The sequence below is a fragment of the Dromaius novaehollandiae genome, unplaced genomic scaffold (genome assembly GCF_036370855.1).
Source record: "Dromaius novaehollandiae isolate bDroNov1 unplaced genomic scaffold, bDroNov1.hap1 HAP1_SCAFFOLD_41, whole genome shotgun sequence".
Lineage (NCBI taxonomy): Eukaryota > Metazoa > Chordata > Aves > Casuariiformes > Dromaiidae > Dromaius > Dromaius novaehollandiae.
Window position 1 is genome coordinate 2,383,602 of NW_026991492.1, and position 24,130 is coordinate 2,407,731.

A 24,130-nucleotide genomic window follows, 5' to 3' on the forward strand; every position below is an offset into this window, starting at 1 on the left:
TGTTCCCGCTGGGAACAGATGGCTTGTTCGGGGTTATGGTTTGCTTGCACCTTATGTACCAAGAAATGTTTAAGGCAAAAGTTCACTCATCTGTCCGCCACATGATTACATTAACAATTTCTAACATCCCTTTACAGCACACTCTCTGGACAGTATAACACTGTAACTTCTTCCATCACTCTTTGTTCATTCCCATACCGCACTGCTGATTTGTGCTTTGGGGAGTTTAAAGCTTGCTCCGTCTTTCACTAGTTTGTTCCTCTGGGCAAGTCCTTATTCTGTTTCTATCTAGCATTTCCTGTCTATCCAAAACATTTCTAGCCAGGCTATCCCTTGTGGAAAGGGGACCTTACTGGAGGCAGCTTGGACTTAGCATACAGTTCAGGAGTGTAATTAATTTTACCAAACTATAGCATGCCTTTTTTTTTTTCTGGCTTGCAATTAAGAAAAATTCTTCTGTGTCTATTTGCAGCTAGTTCTCTAAGGAAAGCAGGGGGGAACTGGGGCATGTGAGATACAACATTCAGCTACAGACTTCAGTGGAAAAAGGTTTGACTTTAACAGGAGTGATACAAGTCCCAGGTGGCTGATGAGAGAAATGGCAGGGTTGGGGAGATGGGGAGGAAGATTGTCTGTACAGTGTCTGACCTCTGGGACACTGCTTTTCCTACATGTCCTGACTTCCTTAGGAGACACTCTCAATCTATATCATTTGGAGAATGTTGCTGTCACTTATTCAGAAAGCTGAATAAGAATACTAATCCTAAAAACCTTAAAGAAATACCTTTATATGATGTTCTAACTGAAGTCACCCTCTTCCAGCTACACTGCTGAAATCAGTCCAATTAGCCGTACATTACTTCAAGAAAATTATAGGGAGAGTCGTGGTTCATCAGGGCCTTTTTACACTGTAATGAGCCCCATGGTGTATTTGGTGCTGAGTCCATGAACCTCAGCTATTGTGAGGAGATGGAACAAAATGTTCAAGTCAAAGTCAGAAGCAAATCCCAAACTGCTGTAGAGCATTAATAGATCCCACTGAGGGCCATTACCAGCAAAGACTCACTGGGGGCTGATGAGAGCAGAAAATTGTAATCACCAATTACAGGTAGGCAAAGGAAATGTGCAGGTGGCTCTGATGCCATGTTAACCCTTGATGTGTTTTTCAAGCAAAATGGCCAAGCATGGACACTGAGACCCTGGGAAGGGAGATCCTTTCCCCCTGTGTTTTCCATGGCTCTTCCTGGGGGCAGTGTGCAGGTCGGGGTGTGCAATGCTGAATGCAGGACAATGACCTGAGACCTCCTGGACTCCCCAGGGGACAAGGGGACAGTGAGGCCTTGGTGTCTACTCATAGGCCTCAGTGGCAGAGACAACAGCCATAGGGGACAAAGACATCAGGTCTGTCAGAGGCTTTCAGCCTGTTTCAGGCAGTTGCCCTTCCTTGCTGCCCGGGCACACTACTGTCTGACTAACTTGCATACTAACTGGGATGCAAGTATAGTGTGGGAGAAAGTGCCAAAAGCCTTCCTAAACTTGAGTTAACTGACATTCACTGTTCTCCATTCCCCCACAAATATAGTTCTTTTAACACAGAAGGCTGTCAGGTTGGCAAGGCATGATTTCCCCTCAGTAAATCCATGCTGACTGTTCCCAGTCACCTTCTTCTCCTTTGTTTACCTAGAAATCGGAGAAGACTCAGTCCATGACACTCTCCTGACCAAAGTGAGCCTGAGCTGCCTGTAATTCCCCAGGTTGTCCTTGTGGCCTTTTTTGAAGGTGGATGCAACACTGGCCTTTCTGCAGTCATTGGGATGTCCCTGAGTCTCCACAGCTTTCCAAGATGATAGAGAGAGGCCTTGCTAGATAGCAGCTAGCTCTCTCAGCACCCTTAGCTGCAGCCCATCCAATCCTGTAGACCTGTGTTCTTGCAAATAACTCCTGACTCAACCCTCAGGCACTGCTGGTTGTTTTTCTCCTTGGGAGTCCTGACTCTAAGCACAATGGCCTGGGAGACCTTGTTGGTAGAGACTGAAGCAAAGGCATTGAGTTCCCCACACCTATCTGCATCTGCTGTTATCAGATTCCCTGCCCCATTCAGCCATGAGCTCACATTTTCTTTGTTTCTGCTTTGAGTGTTTCTGAAGGAATAGCAGATCATCTTTGTGCCTTTGACATCCCTTGGAAGCATCAATCCTAGAGGAGCTTTGGCTTTCCTAACCACTTCCACACTTCCCTGGACAACATTTTAAAATTCTCCCTTTACAGCCTCTCCCTGCTGCCCATTCCTGTGTGCTGCCTTTTTGTACTAGAGCTCAGGGGCAAGTTCCCTGTTTAGCCACCTTGTCTGCTGAGATGTCTATTTGTTCTCCTGGGTATCAGTATGGGCCATTCTTGAGCTTGGAGCATGCTGTCCTTAAAGACCTGCCAGTTTTCCTGAGCTCCTTTGCCTTTTAGAGCTGGCAACCAAGGGTTCCCTCTACCAGTCTCCCCAGTAGGTCCAAGTCTGCTCCTCTGACATCCAGAGTCTGGACTCTGCTATTCTTCTTCCTCGCTCCCCTCAGGAGCAGGAACTCCACTAGCTCGTGGCCACTGCAGGCAAGGCTGACACTGGTTTTCATATGCCTGAACAGTTCCTTCTTGTTTGCAAGTTCCAGGCCCAGGAAAGTGTCACCCCTCTTGATATATCTGGCTTAGCTGTGCTAAGAAGTTGTCCTCCACACCCCCCACTATCCTCCTGGAGTCTTGGCACCCTGCTGCAGTGCCTTCCCAGTGAATGTCAGGGAGATTAAAGTCCTCCCATAAGAACCAGGGTCTGTGATCCACAGACTTCCTCAGGTTGCTTACAGGTGTTGCAGTTCTGTGACAGCTTGTGCTTCTCCCCTTTCTCTTGTTTGTGGCCCAGGCTTTGTGCCTTTGTGTATATTTGGGCTGCAGAACCTCAGCTGTGGCACCAGGGCTGAGTGCAGACTTGTCACAGTGAAACCTGTTCCCCAGAGCCAAGGACACTGTGTATGCAAGGGTCACACTTCAGAGCAGAGACCTGCTGGCGTAGAGAACAGATGGTGATGTAATGATGATGTGAGGCACCCACTAAGAGAGCAAATCCTGCAGTGCCCAAGGCCAGAGAGGAACAGAGCTGGGCCATGCAGCCATGGTAGGAGAGGTGTTTGGTGCCTGAGCTGACTCTGCCGCACCTTGGGGTCTGTGATGGAAGTGACTGGATCTCCAGGAAGCACAAGGTGCTACTGAGAAAGTCTCTAGGCCTGAACACCCTGTGAACCAGCTGTGCTGTGGCTGCATCATTAGCACAGACCCTGTTCATATAATCAGGGGGTGAGAAAAGCTTTAGGGAGAGGAGAAGTATATGGATTTGAGTGTAGGCATGTGTGTGGAGACCTTGGTGTGATGGGCCTTCCATCTTTGCAGCGTGCTTGGATGTAGGTGGCATGGACTTTGCCTAAAAGCAGTGCTGAGAATCCCTTGTTTGGGAACAGGGAGGAGACTCGAGATGCCCTGGGGTGTTTGTCCAGCTACCACTCCAGAAGGGCATGATTTTCCTGTAGGTCCTGTGCTGTATCAGCTAGAAACATGGTGCTTGTACTGGACACCCCGTGCATGGGACATGGCCCTGCAGGCCTGTTGTCATTGCATTAACCCAAGTGTCTGCACTGAATTACATCAGCTGTTTGCCACATCAGGATCTGCATAGGTCTCAGCTTTATAGTGAGCAGAGCTCTTGCAGTACTAGGCAGCTAGTGTCATTTCAAATGGCCCAGGAGATTCTCCACCTGGCAGCTGATGCCCCAGAAAGATGTGGGTCTCCTAGTTGTTACATCAGAGCAAGGAGATGCCTTTGACCCTTCCAATGTCAGAAGATGTTTGTGTATGAACAACTGACTCCCACCCTCCCCCTCCTTTGATTACAACAGAAGCTTAGACAAGGAGCAGACAGCCATACTATGCACCCCAAAACTAGGGCAAGGGGAATCCCACCTCCTGTGAGTTTGTGGAGGGCACAAGAGGGAAACTGAATCGTACTCCATATTGGGAGCTTTTAAATCAGTATTTAAAACATAGCTTGACTCCTCTAAACCAATTGCTGAAGCATGAGTAAATGAACTCCCTTCTTGTCCCTGTCCAGCTGTCCTGTCTTGTAAGATGAGAGCAGGCCCTTCCAGAGTAGGACATTTCCACCTCTTAGATAACCATCCTCTGATGCGAGAAGCTGCAATATTGGACTCAGTCTCTCTCCACTGTTTAGAGAGGGACCATCGGTGGTTATGTTAGGCTACTTCAGTGGACATTTCCCTTGGGTGACCCTGCTGCCTTTCAGGAACTGTCAACCCTGGAGTCCCAGGAACATCTTGAGGGTACACAGGGCACAGAGAAAGTCACATCTTCAGCTGGGCCTCTGCTCCTGAGCTGGATCTGCCTCCTGGGACTGCAGGAGCCCATGGCAACCTGGCAGGTGCTGCAGAGACACATCTCTGTCCTGGTGCAGCTGCTCTTAAAGGAGCAGCAAGACTCAGGGCACTGCCTGCAGGTGCCAGGATGAGATGAGCTGCTCAGAAATTAAAGACAGTGGGGAATGAGAGGATGGCTGAGAGCTCACTGTGAGGAGAAATCTTCACTGCCCTTGACACAGTAAGTCTCTGGCTGCAGGACAACGCTGCTGTGGTTCCTGGAGGTTTCTTCTGCAGCTGGCACCTTCCACAGCTGATAGGGTCTGTCAGGGCAGCTCTCCCAGCTTCTCCTGTTTGGAGCAGGTGGTGCTTTAGAGCAGAGATTCCCAGCCACACTGTCAGATTGACAGAGCATCATGACTACCTTGTTGAGGGGACGGTGCAGGGGTGTGAAGCCAGGGAGTGCACCCAGGTCTGCACGGGCTGTAATTCAGAGCAGTGTCCCTGCACCCCAGGGTGCTGTGCACCCGGGGCAGTGACTCTGCTGCCTGTGAGGGTCAGCACTCAGCCTGCCCAGGGAACTCCCCATGATGGTGCTGCAGGGAGAAGCTGTGGGTGGAACGAGCAACCTGAATCAGGGCAGGTTCATTCTCCTGTTGAGGGGGTGCTGCATGGCTCAGGGCTGCTCTCAGCTCTAGCTCACCCCCAGGACATTTTCTGAAGGGGACTTTTCCAAAGGAAGGTATATGCTGGTCACACCTGCACAGGGCAGAGCTTTCCTTCCTGAGTCTGTGCTTAATCTCCCCATCCTTTGATAGGGCTGGAATGGAAACAGAGTTGTTCAGTTCACACAAGTAACTGCAACTCCTAAACTGTTTCACTGAGAGATCAAAAGGTCTGCAAGGAACCTCAGCAAATCCCTCCAGCCACCCCTCTGCCTACACGCAGCACCACCATAATCTTTATTAGCCTCCTCAGGGTTGGTCCTAGCTGCTCCTTAGCACCTGCAAACCTGAAGGTAGCTGCCCCTGGGACAGTGCCAGGCAGCAGCAGTATGATGCATGAAAGAGAGGATACTTCTCACAGGAAAGGCTGTGGGATGTGGGCAGTTCCCTGACAGCTTCTGCAATGCAGATGCCTTCCCCTGAGCCAGCCCCTGTGTCTCCTCTGCCACCCAGCAGAGCCTCTGCCCTCAAGGCCACAGCATCCAGGGCAGGAGACACCTCCTTTGCAGTCCAGCCTCCAGGAGAGCAGATGTGCATCTCTCCTGTACGTGCCCACTTTACCACTGCCTGACAGAGTGGCTCAGAGCAAAACCTCCTCTGCAGGGGGATGTGCACAGCTGAGCAAGATGCAGGCTTTCCTGCATGCCCTGGATCTGGAGGTGTTTGCATGGGAGGGAGGGGTCCAAGACCCCTCCTAGCCTATGGGTCTTTGGGCGATGCAGTCTGTAGGGCTGGGGAATGCACCAAGTCTCCCTAAGGAGACATCCTCTTTTGGGCAATGCACTAACCCAAACACTTTTGCCCCTCAGGATTCTCTAGTAATTGAAAAAGTCAAGGATTTCTGTCCCTTCAATAGGTGTGCCCCACGTGTGGTGAAAAACTGCCCCCCACCCCACCCCCAAAAACATGCTGCTGTTTGCTATCTCCATGTACCCAGTGTGGCAGAGCACAAGGTGAGAGCTAAGGAACTGAAGTTACAGATGAGTTTCAAATATGAAAAGTCACTTTTGTTGTGGAGTCATACTTGTGGTTGGGCTGTTACCGGGGCGACGCTTGTGTGCACACCCAGAGCACTTCTGTCATTAGATCCTTGCCTGGCCTGAGAATTTCCTGGCCAGTCATCTGCACAGATGAGAGAACAGGTTGTCATGAGGCAACGGACCACCTTGAAACTGGGTGATTGACTGGACCTAGGCAATTAAATATTCGACTGGTAGTTATGGCAGCCCTGCAGGTGGGGATTTCTGAAGGTTCTGGAAATTCCCCCGTGGCAAATCCTGCTGTGTCTAGTCCAATTTGTATGCGGAAATGTGTTGATAACCATCCTGGGTGGAGTGTCCTGAGGTGTCCTTGCTGCAAAAGTGATCAGATTGCACACAGCTAAGACATTTGTGAATAGTCCATACCAAGTGTTCCTGCAGTAATTGTTACATACTATGCAGTTAAGGTGTGTCAACAGCAATGAATTATGCATGTGCTGGGTGGTCACGTGGGTCCCCAGCCAACTGGATTAGAACTGAGCCAAACAAGGGTGCAGGAGTCTCACCTAATCCCGCTGACAGCCCTGCAAGGACACTTTGTCACTGCACGATGACTGACCATCCCGTTTTGATTCTGAGTGTCGGTGTAACAAGCAGGGCTGACTCCTCTGGAGCCCATGGGCAGAGGACCCTGTTCCCCATGGCAGACTCAAAAAGCACAGACTAGAGCAGAAGTAGAGGAGGTGAAGGAAGGTCCTCCTGGTAAGGAGAAAGGAAATGTGGGGAGTTGCTCTGAGAAATGCTGTGGGTTTTGTTCAAAGTCGGTCCTAATTTGTCAATATCTTTTCCTCCCTGCACAGTCCTCCAAAGCCCAGAGGAAGCAAATGTCCAACAGTAGCTCCCTGAATGAATTCCTCCTCCCGGCGTTTGCAGACAGTAGGGAGCTGCAGCTCCTGCACTTCCTGTTGTTCCTGGGCATCTACCTGGCTGCCCTCCTGGGCAACGGCCTCATCATCACAGCCATAGCCTGTGACCACTGCCTCCACACCCCCATGTACTTCTTCCTCCTCAACCTCTCCCTCCTCGACCTTGGCTCCATCTCCACCACTGTCCCCAAATCCATGGCCAATTCCCCATGGAACACCAAGGCCATTTCCTACATGGGATGTGCTGCCCAGGTTTTTTTCTTTGTCTTCTTATTTTCAGCAGAATATTTCCTTCTTACCATCATGGCCTACGACCGCTTTATTGCCATCTGCAGACCCCTGCACTATGGCACAGTCATGGGCAGCAGAGCTTGTGTCAAAATGGCAGCAGCCGCCTGGGGCAGCAGTTTTCTCAATGGTCTCCTGCACACTGCTAACACCTTTTCAATACCACTCTGCCAAGGCAACACAGTGGAGCAATTCTTCTGTGAGATTCCCCAGATCCTCAAGCTCTCCTGCTCAGACTCCTACCTCAGGGAAGTTGGGCTTATTGTGATTAGTCTTTGTTTAGTCTTTGTGTGTTTTGTTTTCATTGTGGTGTCCTACGTGCAGATCTTCAGTGCTGTGCTGAGGATCCCCTCTGAGCAGGGCCAGCACAAAGCCTTTTCCATGTGCCTCCCGCACCTGGCCGTGGTCTCCCTGTTTCTCAGCACCTCATTTTTTGCCTACCTGAAGCCCCCCTCCCTCTCCTCCCCAGTTCTGGATCTGGTGGTGGCTGTTCTGTACTCGGTGGTGCCTCCAGCAGTGAACCCCCTCATCTACAGCATGAGGAACAAGGAGCTCAAGGATGCCCTGAGGAAACTGGTTCAATGGGTCCACTGTCAGCACCAATAACCATTCCATGTGCATCTGCTCCTCATTTCCAGGGTATTTGGCATCATAGCTATGTGTTGTTCATGTCTGTCTTTCTTGTTTTTCTTGATTACATTCTTGTAAAAGAAGAAATACTTTGCTTTGTGCCACTTATCCTCAGGAATCTCTCATTGGTACCTGACCCAGAGATGGGATTGAAGTAGGAAGCCAGGCTTCCCCCTTCATCAGCAGACATGGGGAAACCTCAGAGCCTGCTAGTCTGAGCTGCCTCAGATGCCCTCAGGGCAATGAGGAGAGTTTCCCTTTGCAGTGTCTCTTTTGGTTCTGACACTAAGGGAGCTCAGAGACACCAAGTCAGGCTCAGATGAGTGCAGGCAGGGTGAGACCATGGGTCCCGTGTCCATTAGGAGAGCTCAGCTCCCCTGGCCACAGTCAGGGTGTGATCTCACACCTCTCTCCTACAAGGGTGGCAGCTTGCTGTCACTGCAGGCTGGTCCCTTCCCTCTATAGAGCTCCAAAACTCAAAGCGGAGGGGGAGTGGAGAGGAGGAGAGTTGACACAGCCTGTGGGAACAAACCCTGTGCTCCTCAGGACCGAGCACACACTGCCACAACAGGGAATTCCTTGCTATAGCCTTTGTGTGGGGGCTGCAGCTTTCTTGGAGACACATCCAGCAAGAGCAGCAGGACTTTCTCTTCTCAGGGCCTTTCCAAGTCTGGCCTTTCTTCCAGAGATGGAGTCAAAAATACACCCACAGAAATTGCACCATAAAAGGGCCTGCTGCTCTGCTTGTGAACTCCATGGGATCTGGGGGACGAGCTCAGAGTCTCTGGGTGATCTGTTAGGGACTGAGGGCTGGATCCAGGGTTCATCTGCCAGTGACCAGTGCCAGCGGAGCTAGTGGATGGTCTCTGAATTGCCTGCCCGGGGCTGTCCCACGGGTGACAGTGCAGATGACGATGCCCATCCTTTTGGAGGGGAATTGGAGCCCCAGGAGAGCTCCGGGGATCTGCAGGGACAGCGTGTGCCTGGGGTGAGTGGAGCCTCACAAAATGAGGCATGGTAGATGGTGGAGTAACTAGAAGGTAGAGCACTAAATCCAGGGATGCATGGGGAAACGAGGGCTCTGCAATGCCCAGAGAGGCGGTGGGGACCCAGGAGGCCCAGGGAAGGGGCACTGGAGAGTGATTCCTGCACCCTGAGTGAAACGCCACAGGCTGGAGCGAGTGCCCACCCAAGCACATCTCCTGCCATTGCAGGTGCCCTGGGGTCACTCTGCGCACCATCCATGAGCACAGACACATGTCAGCAGTATCAGTGGTGGTGATCCCTGTCCAGCTGGGTCTGATTCCTGCCCCGACCAGCATGGCCAGAGCTGAGTCAGGAGTCACCCCGTGGCCCCACAGCTCACTCACTCTGCAGAGCAGCACCACCAGCCTGGGGCCCTGCGGGGAGCACAGGGCAGGGGTGCAGGAATGGCCAGGCCAGCATGGACACACTGATCTGGGGAAAGGCCCTCTGGGGAGCAGGGATGCCCCAGGAGAAGAGCAGGGCAGCATTCTGAGAGAGGAAAGGAGAATGAGAAACAGGTTTCTCTGGTCACCAGCTCAGGGCAGGCAGCTCTGTCCCCGGGGCAGCAGGAGTTGCCAAAGGGGCTGCAGGCAGACAGGGAGGGATATTTGCTGGGCACAAGAGCAGGGGAGGCAGAGAGTGACCAGCCTCATTGCGAGGCCTCATACCCCTTGCTGGGGAGCTGCTGCCCTTGTCTTTGGGCCTTGCCTGAGTTACTCTGTAGATTTGCCTGTGCCTAGCCCTGCAGCTCTTGGATCCTGACCCGACCCTGTCCCCGTCCTGCTCACCTGACTCCTCATGTCTACCTTGGACCTGCCTCCACACTACAGTCACGAAAACTTGGGCAAGGGAAGCTGGCACTGAGCAGATCCCAGAGAAGGTTGTAGGTACAAAAGGTGACCATATGTGTCCACAGCAGCAACCCTTGCCTGACAGCCAATCTGAAGGTGCAAGGAGGACTTTGGATTTGCACCTCCTACCCAGGTACCACTGCACAGAAAGTCTGATCTGGATGAAAAAGCGAGCACAAGCACTTGGGTCTGATTTTATGATGCATAGTTAGGAGAGCAGGCTTTTCTGTGTCAGAGCTTGAGTGTTTATGCACCATTTGTGACGGGGCCCCTGCTACAAAGAGTATGTTGTCGGGAGCAGCAAGAGCGGGGCTGCTCCATGTGGGAAGCAGAGCCAGGAGTCAAGGGTGCCGGCAAGGCAGGCAGGGCAGTGCCCCACTGATGGGAGGTGCCCTCCCCCAGTGCCTGGAAAAAAAAGAGCAGACCAGGTTTGAGGGTGGTAACCAGGGTCAGGCACAGTCCAGCGATCACCAGACAAGACTGTAGGGCTCCAACCAGCCTGCGTTTGTGCAGGAGGTTGGGGTGGAGACCTCCAGAGGTCCCTCCCCACTGAAACTCCTCTGAGACTCCATGAATTCTTGCTCCTTAAGCTCTGCTCTGGCTCGACTGGCAGCAGGATGAGAGCTCCTAGGGCAGGGCAGAATGAGCCCAGCTGGGAGAGCCTCAGGGGGAAGATCCAAAGGTGCCTGGCTCAGCCCCGGGCTTTGGAAAACTCCCTCATGCATCAGGAGAGGGTCCGTCTGCCTCTTCCACCCTGCCCTGTGCTCCCCTCCCCTCAGCCAAAGCAGAGTCCAGCATCACCTGGGGACTCTCTTCCCCATGGGGAGCAGAGGGAGGGCCTTCCCCAGCCCCACACTGCCTTTCCCACCCCCAGCCTTTGCACTTGCGTGTGCCTGGCTCTGCCCACTTGCTTTCACCACAGTCACGGCTGCACTGAAGCCCATGAAAATCCCAGAGCTCCTACCCTTGACCTGGCATCTACCCTGAACCTGGAGCCTGGCTGCCCACAAAGGCATCACCTGTCCAGTGCCCCAGCCATGCAGCCAAGGGCAGGGGTCTTTGCCCCAATTTCCCTGCTCCTCCCCATGCTCTGGGCACCATTCACGCATGGGAGCTGCCTGCTGGCATTTTGCCTCTCCCAGGCCCTTTCCAGCACAGCCCAGACCCTCCCCAGCTCTCCCCACCTCCCCTGCCCTCTCCCCAGCCCACCCAGCACAGCAGACCAGGCTGGGGTGGCCCCACAGCAGTGCCTGTGGCAGGGGGGCTGCAGAGCTCTGGGCACTCACCCCACAGCCCCAGCCCCTCTGCAGGGCACAGCAGCTGCTGGGGGGACAGGGAGGGGTGTCAGCCTCCCCATCAGCCCCACACCTGGGGACCAGCAATGGCACAAGGAAATGGAGGCCAGGCACTCCATGTCTCCACTGCTCTCGTGACCAGCAATCCTTAACCCTGGCTGCCTGCAGCCCCTCTGGGCAGCCCCTCTCCCCAGCACAGCACAAGAGTCCTGGGCCCGGGGCTCCTCAGGCAGCTCCAGTGACAGAGCAGCCTGCCCGGAGCTGACACACACAGAAACAGGTTTTAATTTATTCCTCCCCACAAGCACACAATTGCTCTTCTCCAGGGACGTCCCTGCTCCCCAGAGAGCCTTTCCCCAGGTCAGTGTGTCCATGCTGGCCTGGCTAGCCATTCCTGCACCTCTCCCCTGTGCTCCCCATGGGGCCCCAGGCTGGCAGTGCTGCTCTGCAGAATGAGTGGGCTGTGGGGCCCTGGGGTGACTCCACACTGGCCGTGCTGGTGAGGGCAGACCCAGATGGACCAGCGTCATTGCACCTGACAAACCCTCCCCAGGATCTGTGGTTGTGGAGGATGCTTGGAGCAATCACAGGCCATTTCACATTGCTCAGGAGGTGTTCAGGGGTGTCATTAGACCCAGCCCACTCCCTCTCCTGAGAGTGCAGAGCCCTGATGTGGTGCATTCCTTGGTTTGGCCCTTTACCTTCGGGTGACTCCACTTTTCTTTGGGAGTCTCCACTCACTGCCCATTCCAGGCACAAACTGACCCTGGAGATGCCCTCTGCTCTCTGGCTGGTTGCATATTCCCTTCCAGAAGGATGAGAATCTCTCACCAGCCCAGTAATACGTGAGACAGTCCCCAGCAGAGACCTCTTAACCGCTCACCTTCCTCAGGGTCACTGGGCCCCCACAACTGAGGACTGAATCCAGCCCACATTCCCTAACACATCACTTTATGAGCTGATGCCCCTTAGCCCATGGAAAACCCAGATATGTCAACAGGGCCTTTTCCGGTGCAATTCCCTGAGCACATTCCTGTCTTCCACTTTGGAAGAAGAGCCCAGCCTGCAGGCACTGTACTGATGAAATCCCCTTTTATTACAGAGATGCTGCGAGGGAGGCCAGCTCTGACACAGGGATCGGTAGATTTAGGGAAGGTCTCTGAATCAGACAGATGGGGTTTGTGCCTCTGGAGAAGAGGGATGAATTCAGACATTTATGAACAACCATGCTTATCACAGACAGAATGCCCAAACCACAAACGTTGCCTGAGATCTCTTGGAAATCACTTATGAGGAGAGATGGACAGCTTATTGCTGCTGAAACAGTACCAACTGAACCAGTTTCTTCAGGGCCTCCTTGAGCTCCCTGTTCCTCATGCTGTAGATGAGGGGGTTCACTGCTGGAGGAACCACCGAGTACAGAACAGCCACCACCAGATCCACAGCTGGGGAGGAGATGGAGGGGGGCTTCAGGTAGGCAAACGCTGCAGTGCTGACACACAGGGAGACCACGGCCAGGTGCGGGAGGCACATGGAAAAGGCTTTGTGCCGGCCCTGCTCAGAGGGGATCCTCAGCACAGCACTGAAGATCTGCACGTAGGACAGCACAATGAAAATGAAACACCCCAACGAGAAACAAAGACTAACCACAAGAAGCCCAACTTCTCTGAGGTAGGAGTCAGAGCAGGAGAGCTTGAGGATCTGGGGCACTTCACAGAAGAACTGGTCCACTGTGTTGCCTTGGCAGAGTGGTATTGAAAAGGTGTTCCCAGTGTGCAGGAGAGCATGGAGAAAACCACTGGCCCAGGCAGCTGCTGCCATTTGGATACAAGCTCTGCTGCCCATGATGGTCCCGTAGTGCAGGGGTCTGCAGATGGCAACAAAGCGGTCATAGGCCATGACTGTGAGGAGGCAATACTCTGCTGCAATTAAAAAGAAGAAGCAAAAGACCTGGGCAGCACATCCTGAGTAGGAAATGGCCCTGGTGTCCCTCAGGGAATTAACCATAGATTTGGGGACAATGGTGGAGATGGTGCCCAGGTCAAGGATGGAGAGGTTGAGGAGGAAGAAGTACATGGGGGTGTGGAGGCTGTGGTTGCAGGCTATGGCTGTGATGATGAGGCCGTTGCCCAGGAGGGCAGCCAGGTAGATGCCCAGGAACAGCAAGAAATGCAAGAGCTGCAGCTCCTGTGTGTCAGAGAATGCCAGGAGGAGGAATTCATTGATGGAGCTGCTGTTGGACATTTGCTTCCTTGGGGCTTTGTGGACTGTCCAAAGAGGAACAGAGAGTTTCAGGTTAGAGCAGCCTTCTCTGAGCCAAACCCATTCTGTTTCTCATAGAACGCCCCACCTTTCCTCTGTTCTTTACCTTCGTTGAACTCCCTTTCTGGAGCTCTGTTTGCACTGGCTGAGTGTGCTGTGTGGAGCAGGGGCCTCTGCCCGTGGGCTCCAGAGGAGTCAGCCCTGCTCTGCTGGCACAGGTAAATGGAGGTGTCAAACTGAGCCTGCTATGTGGTGGGATACCTGAGAATGGGCGCTGGGTGCTGGGAGCAGGGGACTTGGTCCAGGTACCAGTGGGAATAGTCTCTCTTTACCATAATGAGAGCTCAACACAGCTCTCATGCCAGCTGTATTTGAAAGAGAAGACCCTTGTGAGAGATTCATCTCCCCCAGCCTTGCCCTCTTGAACAGAGGTGTCTGGATCTGGATCAGTCACACCAGTTCTCACTCCAGGAAGGCAGAGAAACAGTCAAGTGAAGGCAGGGGGTGCCTGACCCTTTCTCGATGTCTCTGTTCCAATGAGATAGACCCTGTCCTTCCACTAGTTTACCGTTTGCACCCTTCCTCCAGGCACTGCAGAGAGAATGGGAAGTGACTAGCTCTGATGCACACATCCTACAGCAGAATATGTCCAGCCCGTATGTGGAAGGGCTGTTCAACATTTGGAAACCCATTTTTCTCTGCAAAATGATCAGTGGAGGAGTCTGATGATATATTGATATACATATATATATATATATATGATGGCGTATACACACACACACACACACACACACACGTATGTCCATTTTAGATGCATCCTTCTCAGCATGGGAGCATTCTTTGATGGTGTAGAAATTTTGGCATTTCAGTTGGTCTCAGCCTGAGCCCTTGTGCATCCCAAGAGGGAAAAAGGACTCGCAGTGACTTTGTAGGGGGTCATGGGACCTGGTCTGTCAGTGAGTCTTGCCCTTCCCTGTCCTGCACTTGCACCTTACTCAGATGAAGGACAACCACACTCACAAGTTCCTCTAAGAAAGACACTGGACTGAGCTGGGAGCAGAGGAGTTCAGTTTCACAGTGATTTCCAAATTCTTCTCTCTCAGCCCAGAAATGGAGAGGGTGATGAAGAGTGTGACAAGGTTTCTGACTCACATGACCAGACCAAGGACTCTCAGATATTGCAGAAATGCTCCACGGAAGCTGTACATTTTTGGAGGGCAGCTTGCAGCTTGGCAGGACAGCCCAGAGAAGCAGTCAAGGGTCCTACAGATGGACTCTCCTGAAAGGAGAGGCAGCTCATTCTTCAACCTGATGAAATGCATTGCCAGCAGCCCCACAGGTTGGAAGGGGATTGGGGCTTCTCACTGCCATGAAGACAACACCATGCAGGACACACAGGGCTGTTGCCTTAACTGCAGCTGAACACCCCAAAAAGTCTGAGAGAAACCTCGGCAAGTCTCTTCATCCCCACCTGAGCCTACAGACACCACCAGAATCACCTTCCTAGCCTCGTGAGGGTTTGTCTGAGCTGCTCCTTAGAACCTGCAAGCACAGAGGTGCCCCTGGACAGTGCCCTGCCTGTGGGAGGCTTCTGGAGGGCAGGAATGAGCACACAGAGGGTGGGATGGAGTCTGTAAGCACCAACCTGGAAAAGACATTGGGACAGGGAAACAACTCCCAGCAGGGACAGCTCCAGGCAGCAGAGATGGGCAGGGAATGAGAGGGAACTGCTAACAGAAACATTGTGGGCGGATGGAGTTGAGCAAGTCATGGTCAGTCCCTGCAGTGCCGACACCTCCCTCAGTGAGCTCAGTTCTGCCCTGCAGAAACCTACCAGCAGCAGGACACTGTCCAGGGGCATCCCCATGTTTGCAGGTGCTAAGGAGCAGGTCAGCTAAACCCTGATGAGGCCAGCAAAGGGGAAGCTGGTGTTGTCTGTAGACTGAGGGATGGGTGAAGGGACTTTCAGAAGTTCCTAGCAGAAACATTAGCTGCTCATTGAAACTCACTGTCTCAGTCTGTTGTCCAAGCTTGACAGCTCCATTTCCATTTTCCCCTTGCCAGTGGTAGGATATCTAAAGCACCATCTCAGGAAATTGGCTTCTCTTTCAGGAAATCCCTGCCTTCACTTTCCTTTTGAAAAGTCCCCTCTGGAATGTCCTGTGCATGAGCTAGAGCTATGGGCAGCCCTGACCCACACAGCACCCTCTCAATGGGAAAATGAACCTGCCCTGCTTCTCCCTGCAGCACTGTGGGGAGCTCCCCGAGCAGGCTGAGTGCTGACCCTCACAGGCGGCAGCATCACTGCCCTGGGCACACAGCACCCTGGGGCGCAGGGACAGTGCTTTGAATTACAGCCCTGGGCAGGGGTGTGTGCACACCTCGGCTTCACACCCCTGCAGCTGTTCCAGGGAGAAGGGAGCAGCATGCCCCTTTCCTGTGGCACTGTGGCAGGGAATCTCCGCTCTGAAGCATTTTATCCTCTGCAAAGGAGAAACCGGGAGAGCAATCCTTATAAATTCAATCGTATGACTGGATGGGTTTCAAGACCCCGCCAGAAACCTCAGTAGCATTGCCCTGCAGCCAGAGACTTACCATGCCAAGGGCTGTGAAGACTTCTCCCACAATCAGCTCTCCTCTGTCCTCCCACTCCACACTGCCTTGCACTTCTCCCTGCCTTCTCTCATCTCATGTCAGCAGCAGCAGGCAGTGCCCGCAGCCCTGCTGCTCTGTGCAGAGGAGCTGCTCCTGCACACAGCTGTGTCTGGGCAGTGCTGCCAGGTTGCCATGAGCTCCCTCCATCCCAGGAGCCTGGCCCCACTCAGGAGCAGAGGCCCAGTTGAAGGCCTGAATTTCTCTGTCCCTTGTGCTCCCTCCTCCTGGGAAATGTTCACTGCAATAAACTAAAATAATCACTGATGCTCCCTCTCCAAGCACCAAAGGAAGACTGGTTCCAGCATTTTAATTTGTCTCATCAGAGGATGGTTATCTGGAAGAGGTGGAAATGTCCCACTCTGGAAGTGTCTACTCCTGTGCCTTCACTAGGCAGGAACCTAGGCAGGGACAAGAAGGGAGTTCATTTACCCATGGTTCAGGTGTTGATTCAGATGAGTCAGTCTGGGCACCTTATGCCAGGCTAGAAACCCCTGTTCTGGAGTGGATTCCGATCCCTCCTGTGAACTCCACAGACACACAGGAGCTGGGATTCCCTTGACCAAAACTGAAGTGAGCACAACAGAGGTGTCTGCATGGGAGCTCCTTGTCTAACCCTCCATTGGAATCACTGGAGATGGAGGGTGGGAGTCAGTTGCTCACACACAAACACTTGGGGACAGCTGAAGAGACAGAGGTGGTCCAAAGCATGTGCCAGAATCTGCTTGTTCTGATGGAGCAACTATGACACCCACATCCTTCTGGAGCATGAGGTGGTGGCCAGGTGGGGAATTGCCTTGGCCATCTGAAATGACCCTAGATGCCTACTGCAACTAGAGCTCCACTCACTAGGAAGCTGAGGCACAAGCAGATCCCGACATTACAAACAGCTAATGCAATTCAGTGCAGACAGTAGATTCAGTGACACAAAGATAGGCCGTAGGCAGGGCCGTGTCCCATGCCTGGGGTGTCCAGCACAACCACATGTCTCTAGTAAATTCAGCATGGGACCTACAGGAAAGCCACGTCCTTTTGGAGTGATTGCTGGGAAAGCACCCCAGGGCCTCTCTGGTTTCCTACCAGTGCCCAAACAACTGAATCCCACCATTGCCTTTAGGCAAAGTCCATCCTGTCTACATCCAACAGTGCTGCATAGATGGGAGGCACATCACACTGAGGTCTCCACCGTAGTCCCTGCACTCTCAAACACTTCTAGCTTTTCTCTCCATGAACAACTTCTAACGCCCTCAGATGATATGAACTGGGACTGTGCTAGTGATGTCCACAGGTTGGCTGGATCACAGGACATCCAGGTCCAGGGAATGTTTCAGTGGCACTTGTCCTGCCTGGAGATTGGTTCACCCCTGTCACAGGCCCAACAGTGCTGGAGAGTCAGCTTGGGAAGCCAGCCCCTTCCTGCCAGGGCTGCACAGCCCAGCTCTGTTTCTCCCTGGCCTTGGGCACTGCAGGGTTTGGTCTCTCAGTAGGAAACTCCTTTCACCACTGCTTTGCCGCCTGTTATCTATGCGAGCATCTCTCTGCTCTGAAGTGGGGCCATTGCACATTCAGTGTCCTTGGCCCTTGGTAACACGTTTCATCATGACCGGTCTGCGCTCAGTGCCACAGCTGAGGCTCTGCAGCCCAGATATACACAAGTGCATGCAGCTGGCGGTACAGGCAAGGGCAGATGGAAATGCACAAGCCAGATAAGGGTGATGCTATCCTGGATATGGAAACTGCAAATAAGGAGGAACTGGTCAGGGCTAGGATAGTGTCAGCTTTACCTACAGTGACCATGAAAATGTGGAGTCCCAAATCCTGGAGGGCGTGAGGAAGGACAGTAACAGAGTACAGACCCTGGACTTCAGAGGAGCAGAATTTCTGGCCTGTTCAGGGGACTGGTGGGGGATGCCATGGGAGGCAGCTCTCAAGGGCCCAGGAGATCAGCAAAACCAGCAGGCCTTTAAGGACAGACCTGCCAAGCAACAAGGATGGGCCATCCCGATACTCGCTAAAACTAGCAGACACTTCAGGGGACCAACCTGGCTAAACAAGGACCTTGCACCTTAGCTCCAGGATAATAGGGCAGCATGCAGCATGGGGAAGAAGGGAGAGGCAAAGGAGGATTTTATAAATATTGTCCAGCATCATAGGCTTGGTGTTAGGGAAGAAAAATCTCCCCTACCATTGACACTTGCAGGAGATGTCAAGGGCATGAAGATGAGCTGCTACTGCTCCAGTAAGAATCAAAGAATAAAAAGAAAGATGTGGCCTCCCTGCTAAATGGGACAGAGAATCCTCTAGCAGCAGATGCAGATAGGTCTGAGGAACTCAACCCATGGTTAGCTTCCGTTTCCACAAGCAAGGTCTCCTGGGCTGTTGTGCCTTGAGTCAGGACTCCAGAGGAGAAAAACAGCCAATGGTGGATGAGGTTAGTGAGGGATTCCTTGTGAGAACTCAAACTACACCAGTCAGAGGGGTTGGATGGGCTGCATGTGAGGATGCTGTGAGAGCTGACTGCTGTCACTGCAAGGCCACTCCCTACCATCTTTGACAGGTTGTGGAGATGGGGCAAAGTCCCAATGACTGGAGAAAAGCAATTGTTACCATCTTCCAAATTGTTATCCATCTTCAAGAAAGGCCACAAGGGCAACCTGGGGAGCTGCAGGCAGTTGAGACTCACATTGGTGAGGAGTGAGTCCTCTTGGATCACAGTTCTGGGCACATGAAGGAGAAGAAGGTGCCTGGGAACACTTAGCATGGATTTGCCCAGGGTAGATTGTGCCTTGCCAACCTGATTGCCTGCTATGAATAAAAGACTGTAATTGTGCATGGAGAAGAGTCAATGTCTTTCACCCAGACTTTAGCAAGGTGTCTGACACTGTCTCCCTCAATATTCTTGCATGCATGTTAGAACGTTACAGTCTAGAAGAGTAAACAACCGGATGGGTAAAAAGCTTCTTGGATGGTCAGGCTCAGAGGGCAGTGGTGAATGGGTAGTACTCTTCCTGGAGGTCAGGGAGAAGTGGAGCACTACAGGGTCTCTCCAGGAACTTGCCCTGTTTATCATCTGTATTAGTGACATGGAACAGGCAAAACTCATCATACTTGTGGATGACCCCAAAGTGGGAGAGGGAGGGACCAGTCATATGCTCGAGGGCTGCCATTCACAGGCACCTAGACAGGCAGGAGGAATGGGCTGTCAGGAACCTCATGGAATTCAACAAGGACACATGCCAGATGTTGTACCTCGGATAAACCAACACCCCACAGTGATACAGGCTGGGGCCTGAGTGCCTGGGGAGTGGTTCTGTGGAAAAGGACCTGAGGGTCCTGGGGGACAGAGGCAAAACATGAGCCAGCAGCATTCCCTGGCAGCAAAGAAGGCCAGAAGCATCGTGGGCTGTCTGAGCAGGAGCACAGCCAGGAGGCTGAGGAAAATGATGATCGCTTTCTAGTCAGTATTCATTAGACCATGTCTAGAATACTGCATCCAGGTTTGGGTTCCCACAAAAAGAGGCTGATAACTGGGAGCGAGTTTGACCGAGGGCCCTCACGGTAGTCAGGGAGCTGGAGCACTTGCTCTGTGAGGAAATGGGGCTTGTTCAATTGCAGAAGAGATGGCTTTGGAGGGATCTCATAGCAGCTTTCCAATGGCTACGGGAAGGTCATCCAGAAGATGGAGCAGGGCTCTTCACCAGGGTGCACAGTGGGAGGACAAGAGACAATGGGCATAAGTTGAAAGAAGAGATGTTTGTGCAGGAGATAAGGAAAAGCTTTTCCATTACGAGGATGGTCAAGCATTGGAAGTGGTTGCCCAGAGAGGCTGTGCAGTCCCCTCCCTTGGAGGTTTCCAAGACCTGACCAGATGAAGCCCAGAGCCACCTGGTCTGATCCCAGAGCTGACCCTGCTCTTAGCAAGGAGATTGGACTAGAGGCCTCCTGAGGTCCCCTCCACCTCAGTCTCCAAGATAGCCTTGATCAGTCCTTTACTTTGCTTTCAAATTTCTTGGGTTTTTTTCTTTCTCCCCTTTTAAGTTTGTCTCCTTTACCATCCTGATCCCTTCCCCTACAATCGGCCCCACCCCTGCTTACCCTTAACTCATTGGTGCTGTTTTGGTTTCTTTCTTTTTTGTTTGTTTTTTGTTTGTTTGTTTGTTGTTTTGACACAGGAGGAGCTACAGTCCAGAAGGATCTTGAGGAACTTGGGTGATTCGGACAACAGGTACCTCATGAAGATTTACAAGAGAAGTCTCAGTCAAGTCCTGTGCCTAGGCAGGAATAACCCCGTCCATGAGGAGAGGTTGAGGGACCCGGGCTTCTTTAAGCTGGTGAAGTGCAGGCAAAGGGCAGTAGAGTAGTAGCCTGTGACTGCTTGAAGGGTGGTTTCAGAGATGATGGAGCTTTTCTTGGTAGTGGGAAACAGTATGAGAAGGAGAAAGAGCCACAAAGAGCAGCCTGTAGGGTTTAGATGTGACTTTAGGAAAAGAAAATGTCACTTGTAGGGTAGAGCTGTGGTGCTACAGGACACCCAGAGGGAGTCTGTGATCAGCCCCTGGCTTTGTGTTTCAAGGCAAAGCAAGTGAGGACAAGACGACATCAGGAGAGGTCGGGAAATCTCGGGGTGGGAGCAAGGTGGGGAAGCAGGTTGGGCGTCTACAGTGTGCAAGGAAACATGCACAGGCATGGGAAAGCACAGGACAGTCTGCGGTGGAGATTGCCAAAGGCACTACCAGGGTGGAAAACTTCTAATAAAACTAGGTCTTTGTCCTCTTGTCTATGGCTGTTGTCTCTGCCACCAAGGCCTACAAGACGCCATTCCTTAAAGCGCTGTGGCCTGGCTGCCTCCTTATCCCCTGGGAGCCCAGGAGTTGCCATATCATGGTCCTGCACTCAGCATTGCACACCCCCACCTGCACACTGCGCTCAGGAAGAGCCCTGAGCAATGCATGACGGAAAGGATGACCCTACCCAGGGGCTGGGTGTCAGTGCCTGGCTGCTCTGCTTGATAACACACATCCAGGTTGACCTGGCATCAGAGCCACCTGCACATTGCCTTTGCCTGTCTGCAATCAGGGCCTCCACCTTTCTGCTCTAATCAGCCCCTGGGGAGACTTTGTTGATAATGGCCCTCAGTGAGACCTGTTAACGCACCAAGAATCTTGGGATTTGCTTCTGACTTTAACTTCTGGAGAGGTTTGTTCAGTCTCTTCTCAGCATCTGCAGTTCATGGACTCAGCACCAAATACACCCGAGGGGTCATTGAAATGCAAAAGCCCCTAAGGAGCCATGCCTCTTTCCATAATTTCCTTCAGTTCTTCAAGTCTTGTGTGGCTAATTGGGAAGCTTTCAGGAGAGTATTGAAATTAGGCAGATTTCAATGAGCACCTGAAAATGAAAGATGTCTGCTTCTGAAGCTTTCTTTATTCTTGACTTTTTGGAATAAGTGATACCCACATTCTCCAACTGATATTGATCCAGAGTGGCTCCTAATGAAGTCTGGACGTGGAGGAAAAGCAGCAGTTTTGATAGGAGACACATGTATGTACAGCCTTTCTCCCCAGCTCCCTAGCCCTGCCATTTCTCTCTTCAGCCACTGGGGACTTAGATCACTCCTGCTAAAATCTAACCTTTTCCACTCCAATCTGTAGCTGAAGATTACAGCTCCTCTGCACCAATTCCCACCTGCTTGCCTTAGAGAACTAGCTGCAGACACAGGAGGATTTTTCTTCATTGCAAACAAAGAAAAATAAAAGATGATCAAATTTAAAAAAAGTAAACTGGGCACTTAGATCCTTTTTCCTCTCGTCTCAAGTGCACCAACTCCCACCTGCCTTCCTTAGAGAACTAGCTGCAAACAGGCACAGAATGATGTCTTAATTGCAATGAAACCAAAGTAAAATTTGAAACATTTTAATAAAAAATAAAAGGCACTCCTCAACTCTATGCCAAGTCCAAGCTGCCCCCAGTGAGCTCCACTGCCCACAAGACATAACCTTCCTTGAAATGTTTTCAAAAGATAGATGGGAAAGGATAGACAAGAAGCAGAACAAAGGAGCTGGCTAAAGAGACAATGAGACTGCTGAAAGCTGAGGCAAGCTTCAGACTCCCAGAAGCTCAGAGCAGCAACTGGAGAGCTGAGAGGTGCCTGAATGATAAAGAGCAAGGGTAGGAGGAAAACTGGGAAACAATGGAAAGTGCATATGCCCAGATCATCTGATGCAAAGAGGACTTTAGAAATGACCAAATTAATCAAGACATGTGGAAATACGTGAGAGAGCACTGAGATTACATCCACAGCCTACTAGACAGAGCAGTGGAAACACAAGGTCAAGGGCTGATCAATATTTCCTCTCTCCAGATTAACACCTTTCTGGAAGGTTTCGACTATTTCATCGTGGGAAAACATTCTCGTTAAAATCAGCCAATCATTTGAGCTGATGAAAGTGTGCTCATATTTTTGAAATGTTGAAAACAGTTCTTCACCTTTCCAGGCAGAGCTCAGGTGTCCAACCACAAGCACCCAGTGGCACTTGGAGAGGCCCCAGTGTCTCCTGATGGACCTGCCTGACCCTGGCAGCTCTCGCAGGGGACCTGCAGGAGACCAGAACCCCTTGGACCTGCAGAGGGAGGCTGGGCAGAGGGGACCAGGGCACCTGCAATGGCACCACATGTCCATGACCCTGTGACTGAATTCCACCCCAGGTCTGTAAAATCACTTTCCCAGGGCAATAAGAACATAAAGATATTTCAGAAGATGAAAAGTGTAAATACACTCTTTTTTTTTGCTTTAGATTTTTTAAAATTTTTTTCTTCTTTCATTTCTGTTGACAGTTTCTAAAGATTTCTTTTATAATAAGGCCTACGTTATTAAAAATGATGTCTTTGTATCTCACACAAGTCCATTGCCCTCAAACCACTCCCTGCCCAGGATCGTCCTTGCTGCTCCACTCTCTGCACACAGCAAGTCGCACCATGAGGTGCCACGTGCTCGCAGCTGATAGACGAAAGCAGGCTGATCAGCTTCAGTGAAAATTCTCTATTTATCGATGGCCAAAACTGCACCAATCTCAATGTATCTGTGTTACAGTGATGTCTTAAAAGAGTCCCTATACATCAATCCACTCTCCCTTTTCATTTCCTGCATGGTCATGAAGTACAACTCCATTCGAGGTGACAACAGGGATGGGAATTATCTCACCTAATGCCAGACCCCTTCAGTGCAGATATCTGTGGCTAATCCAGTTGTCTGGACTTCCCTTTCTAGTCAATGGAAAGAAATAAGTTGTCCCACTGAGAGGTCTTGAGATGCCTCTCCTGGTGACCAACTAATGCTCCAGAAAGGTTCCCATGGTACCTGGGTCACATTTCCCAGCACCACATGGGAACACAGCTACACAGGGCATCTCAGGCAGCAGTGGCCGCTGTATGTATCTATAAAGGCCTGAATGTAAAGTTCTTGTCACTGCTGAAATCTATACAAAAAATACCTCTATGCAAGAACTGAAACAAATCTTTGTTTTCAGAATTTCAAACATTCTTTATCAATTCTAATGAATAATTTCTTTCTTTTTGACTGGCAGTACCATATGCATACACTACAGTGATTACTCTATGTGAGTATACATGTTTATACATGTGTATAGGTTATTCTTCATAATACACTTCCTGAAAACACTCTGAAAGGAGAAATTTTGTTCTGAGAAATGACTGTATTCAGACTGACATGTCTCCTCTCTCTTCCTCTACCTCTCTGTCCTCTCTTCATCTGCCTTGTCTGTCTTTATAGAGTCCTCTAGGCCCCTCTGCCCCCCAGGGAAGTCTCCTGTTGGATCCTGCCAAGCAGATCCTCAGTTAGCTGAATCACCTACCAGAATGTCACCCAGGCTGCTGTGTCCTCTTATCCTTCCTACAAGGTCTCCACTGGCTCATCACCTGCTCCAAGGCAAAGGTCTCTGCACTCCAGCCACCCCTTTGCACAGAGCACACCTGCACCTCCTCACCTTCCCAGCCTGCCTTCCTCAGGAGCCCAGTTTCATCCTGCCACATGAGCTGTCCCACCACGTGTGTGTAATTCCCCGGAGATAGG

The 24,130-nt window shown here is 51.6% G+C and overlaps 2 protein-coding genes across 2 annotated transcripts; one reads left to right on the plus strand and one right to left on the minus strand.

The window, feature by feature from the left end:
- Positions 1-6,995: 6,995 nt before the first annotated feature.
- On the plus strand, positions 6,996-7,931 carry LOC135326966 (olfactory receptor 14A16-like). The gene has a single exon (XM_064504607.1). The coding sequence runs from the start codon at positions 6,996-6,998 to the stop codon at positions 7,929-7,931; it is 936 nt and encodes a 311-aa protein (XP_064360677.1).
- A 4,504-nt stretch (positions 7,932-12,435) lies between these two features.
- On the minus strand, positions 12,436-13,371 carry LOC135326967 (olfactory receptor 14C36-like). Its single transcript, XM_064504608.1, has one exon. It carries the CDS (start codon positions 13,369-13,371, stop codon positions 12,436-12,438), a length of 936 nt encoding a protein of 311 aa, XP_064360678.1.
- Positions 13,372-24,130: the final 10,759 nt, after the last annotated feature.

Excerpts from the sequence above, each read along its gene's own strand:
- LOC135326966 (XM_064504607.1), top strand. The coding sequence starts at position 6,996 with ATGTCCAACAGTAGCTCCCTGAATGAATTCCTCCTCCCGGCGTTTGCA.
- LOC135326967 (XM_064504608.1), bottom strand. The coding sequence starts at position 13,371 with ATGTCCAACAGCAGCTCCATCAATGAATTCCTCCTCCTGGCATTCTCT.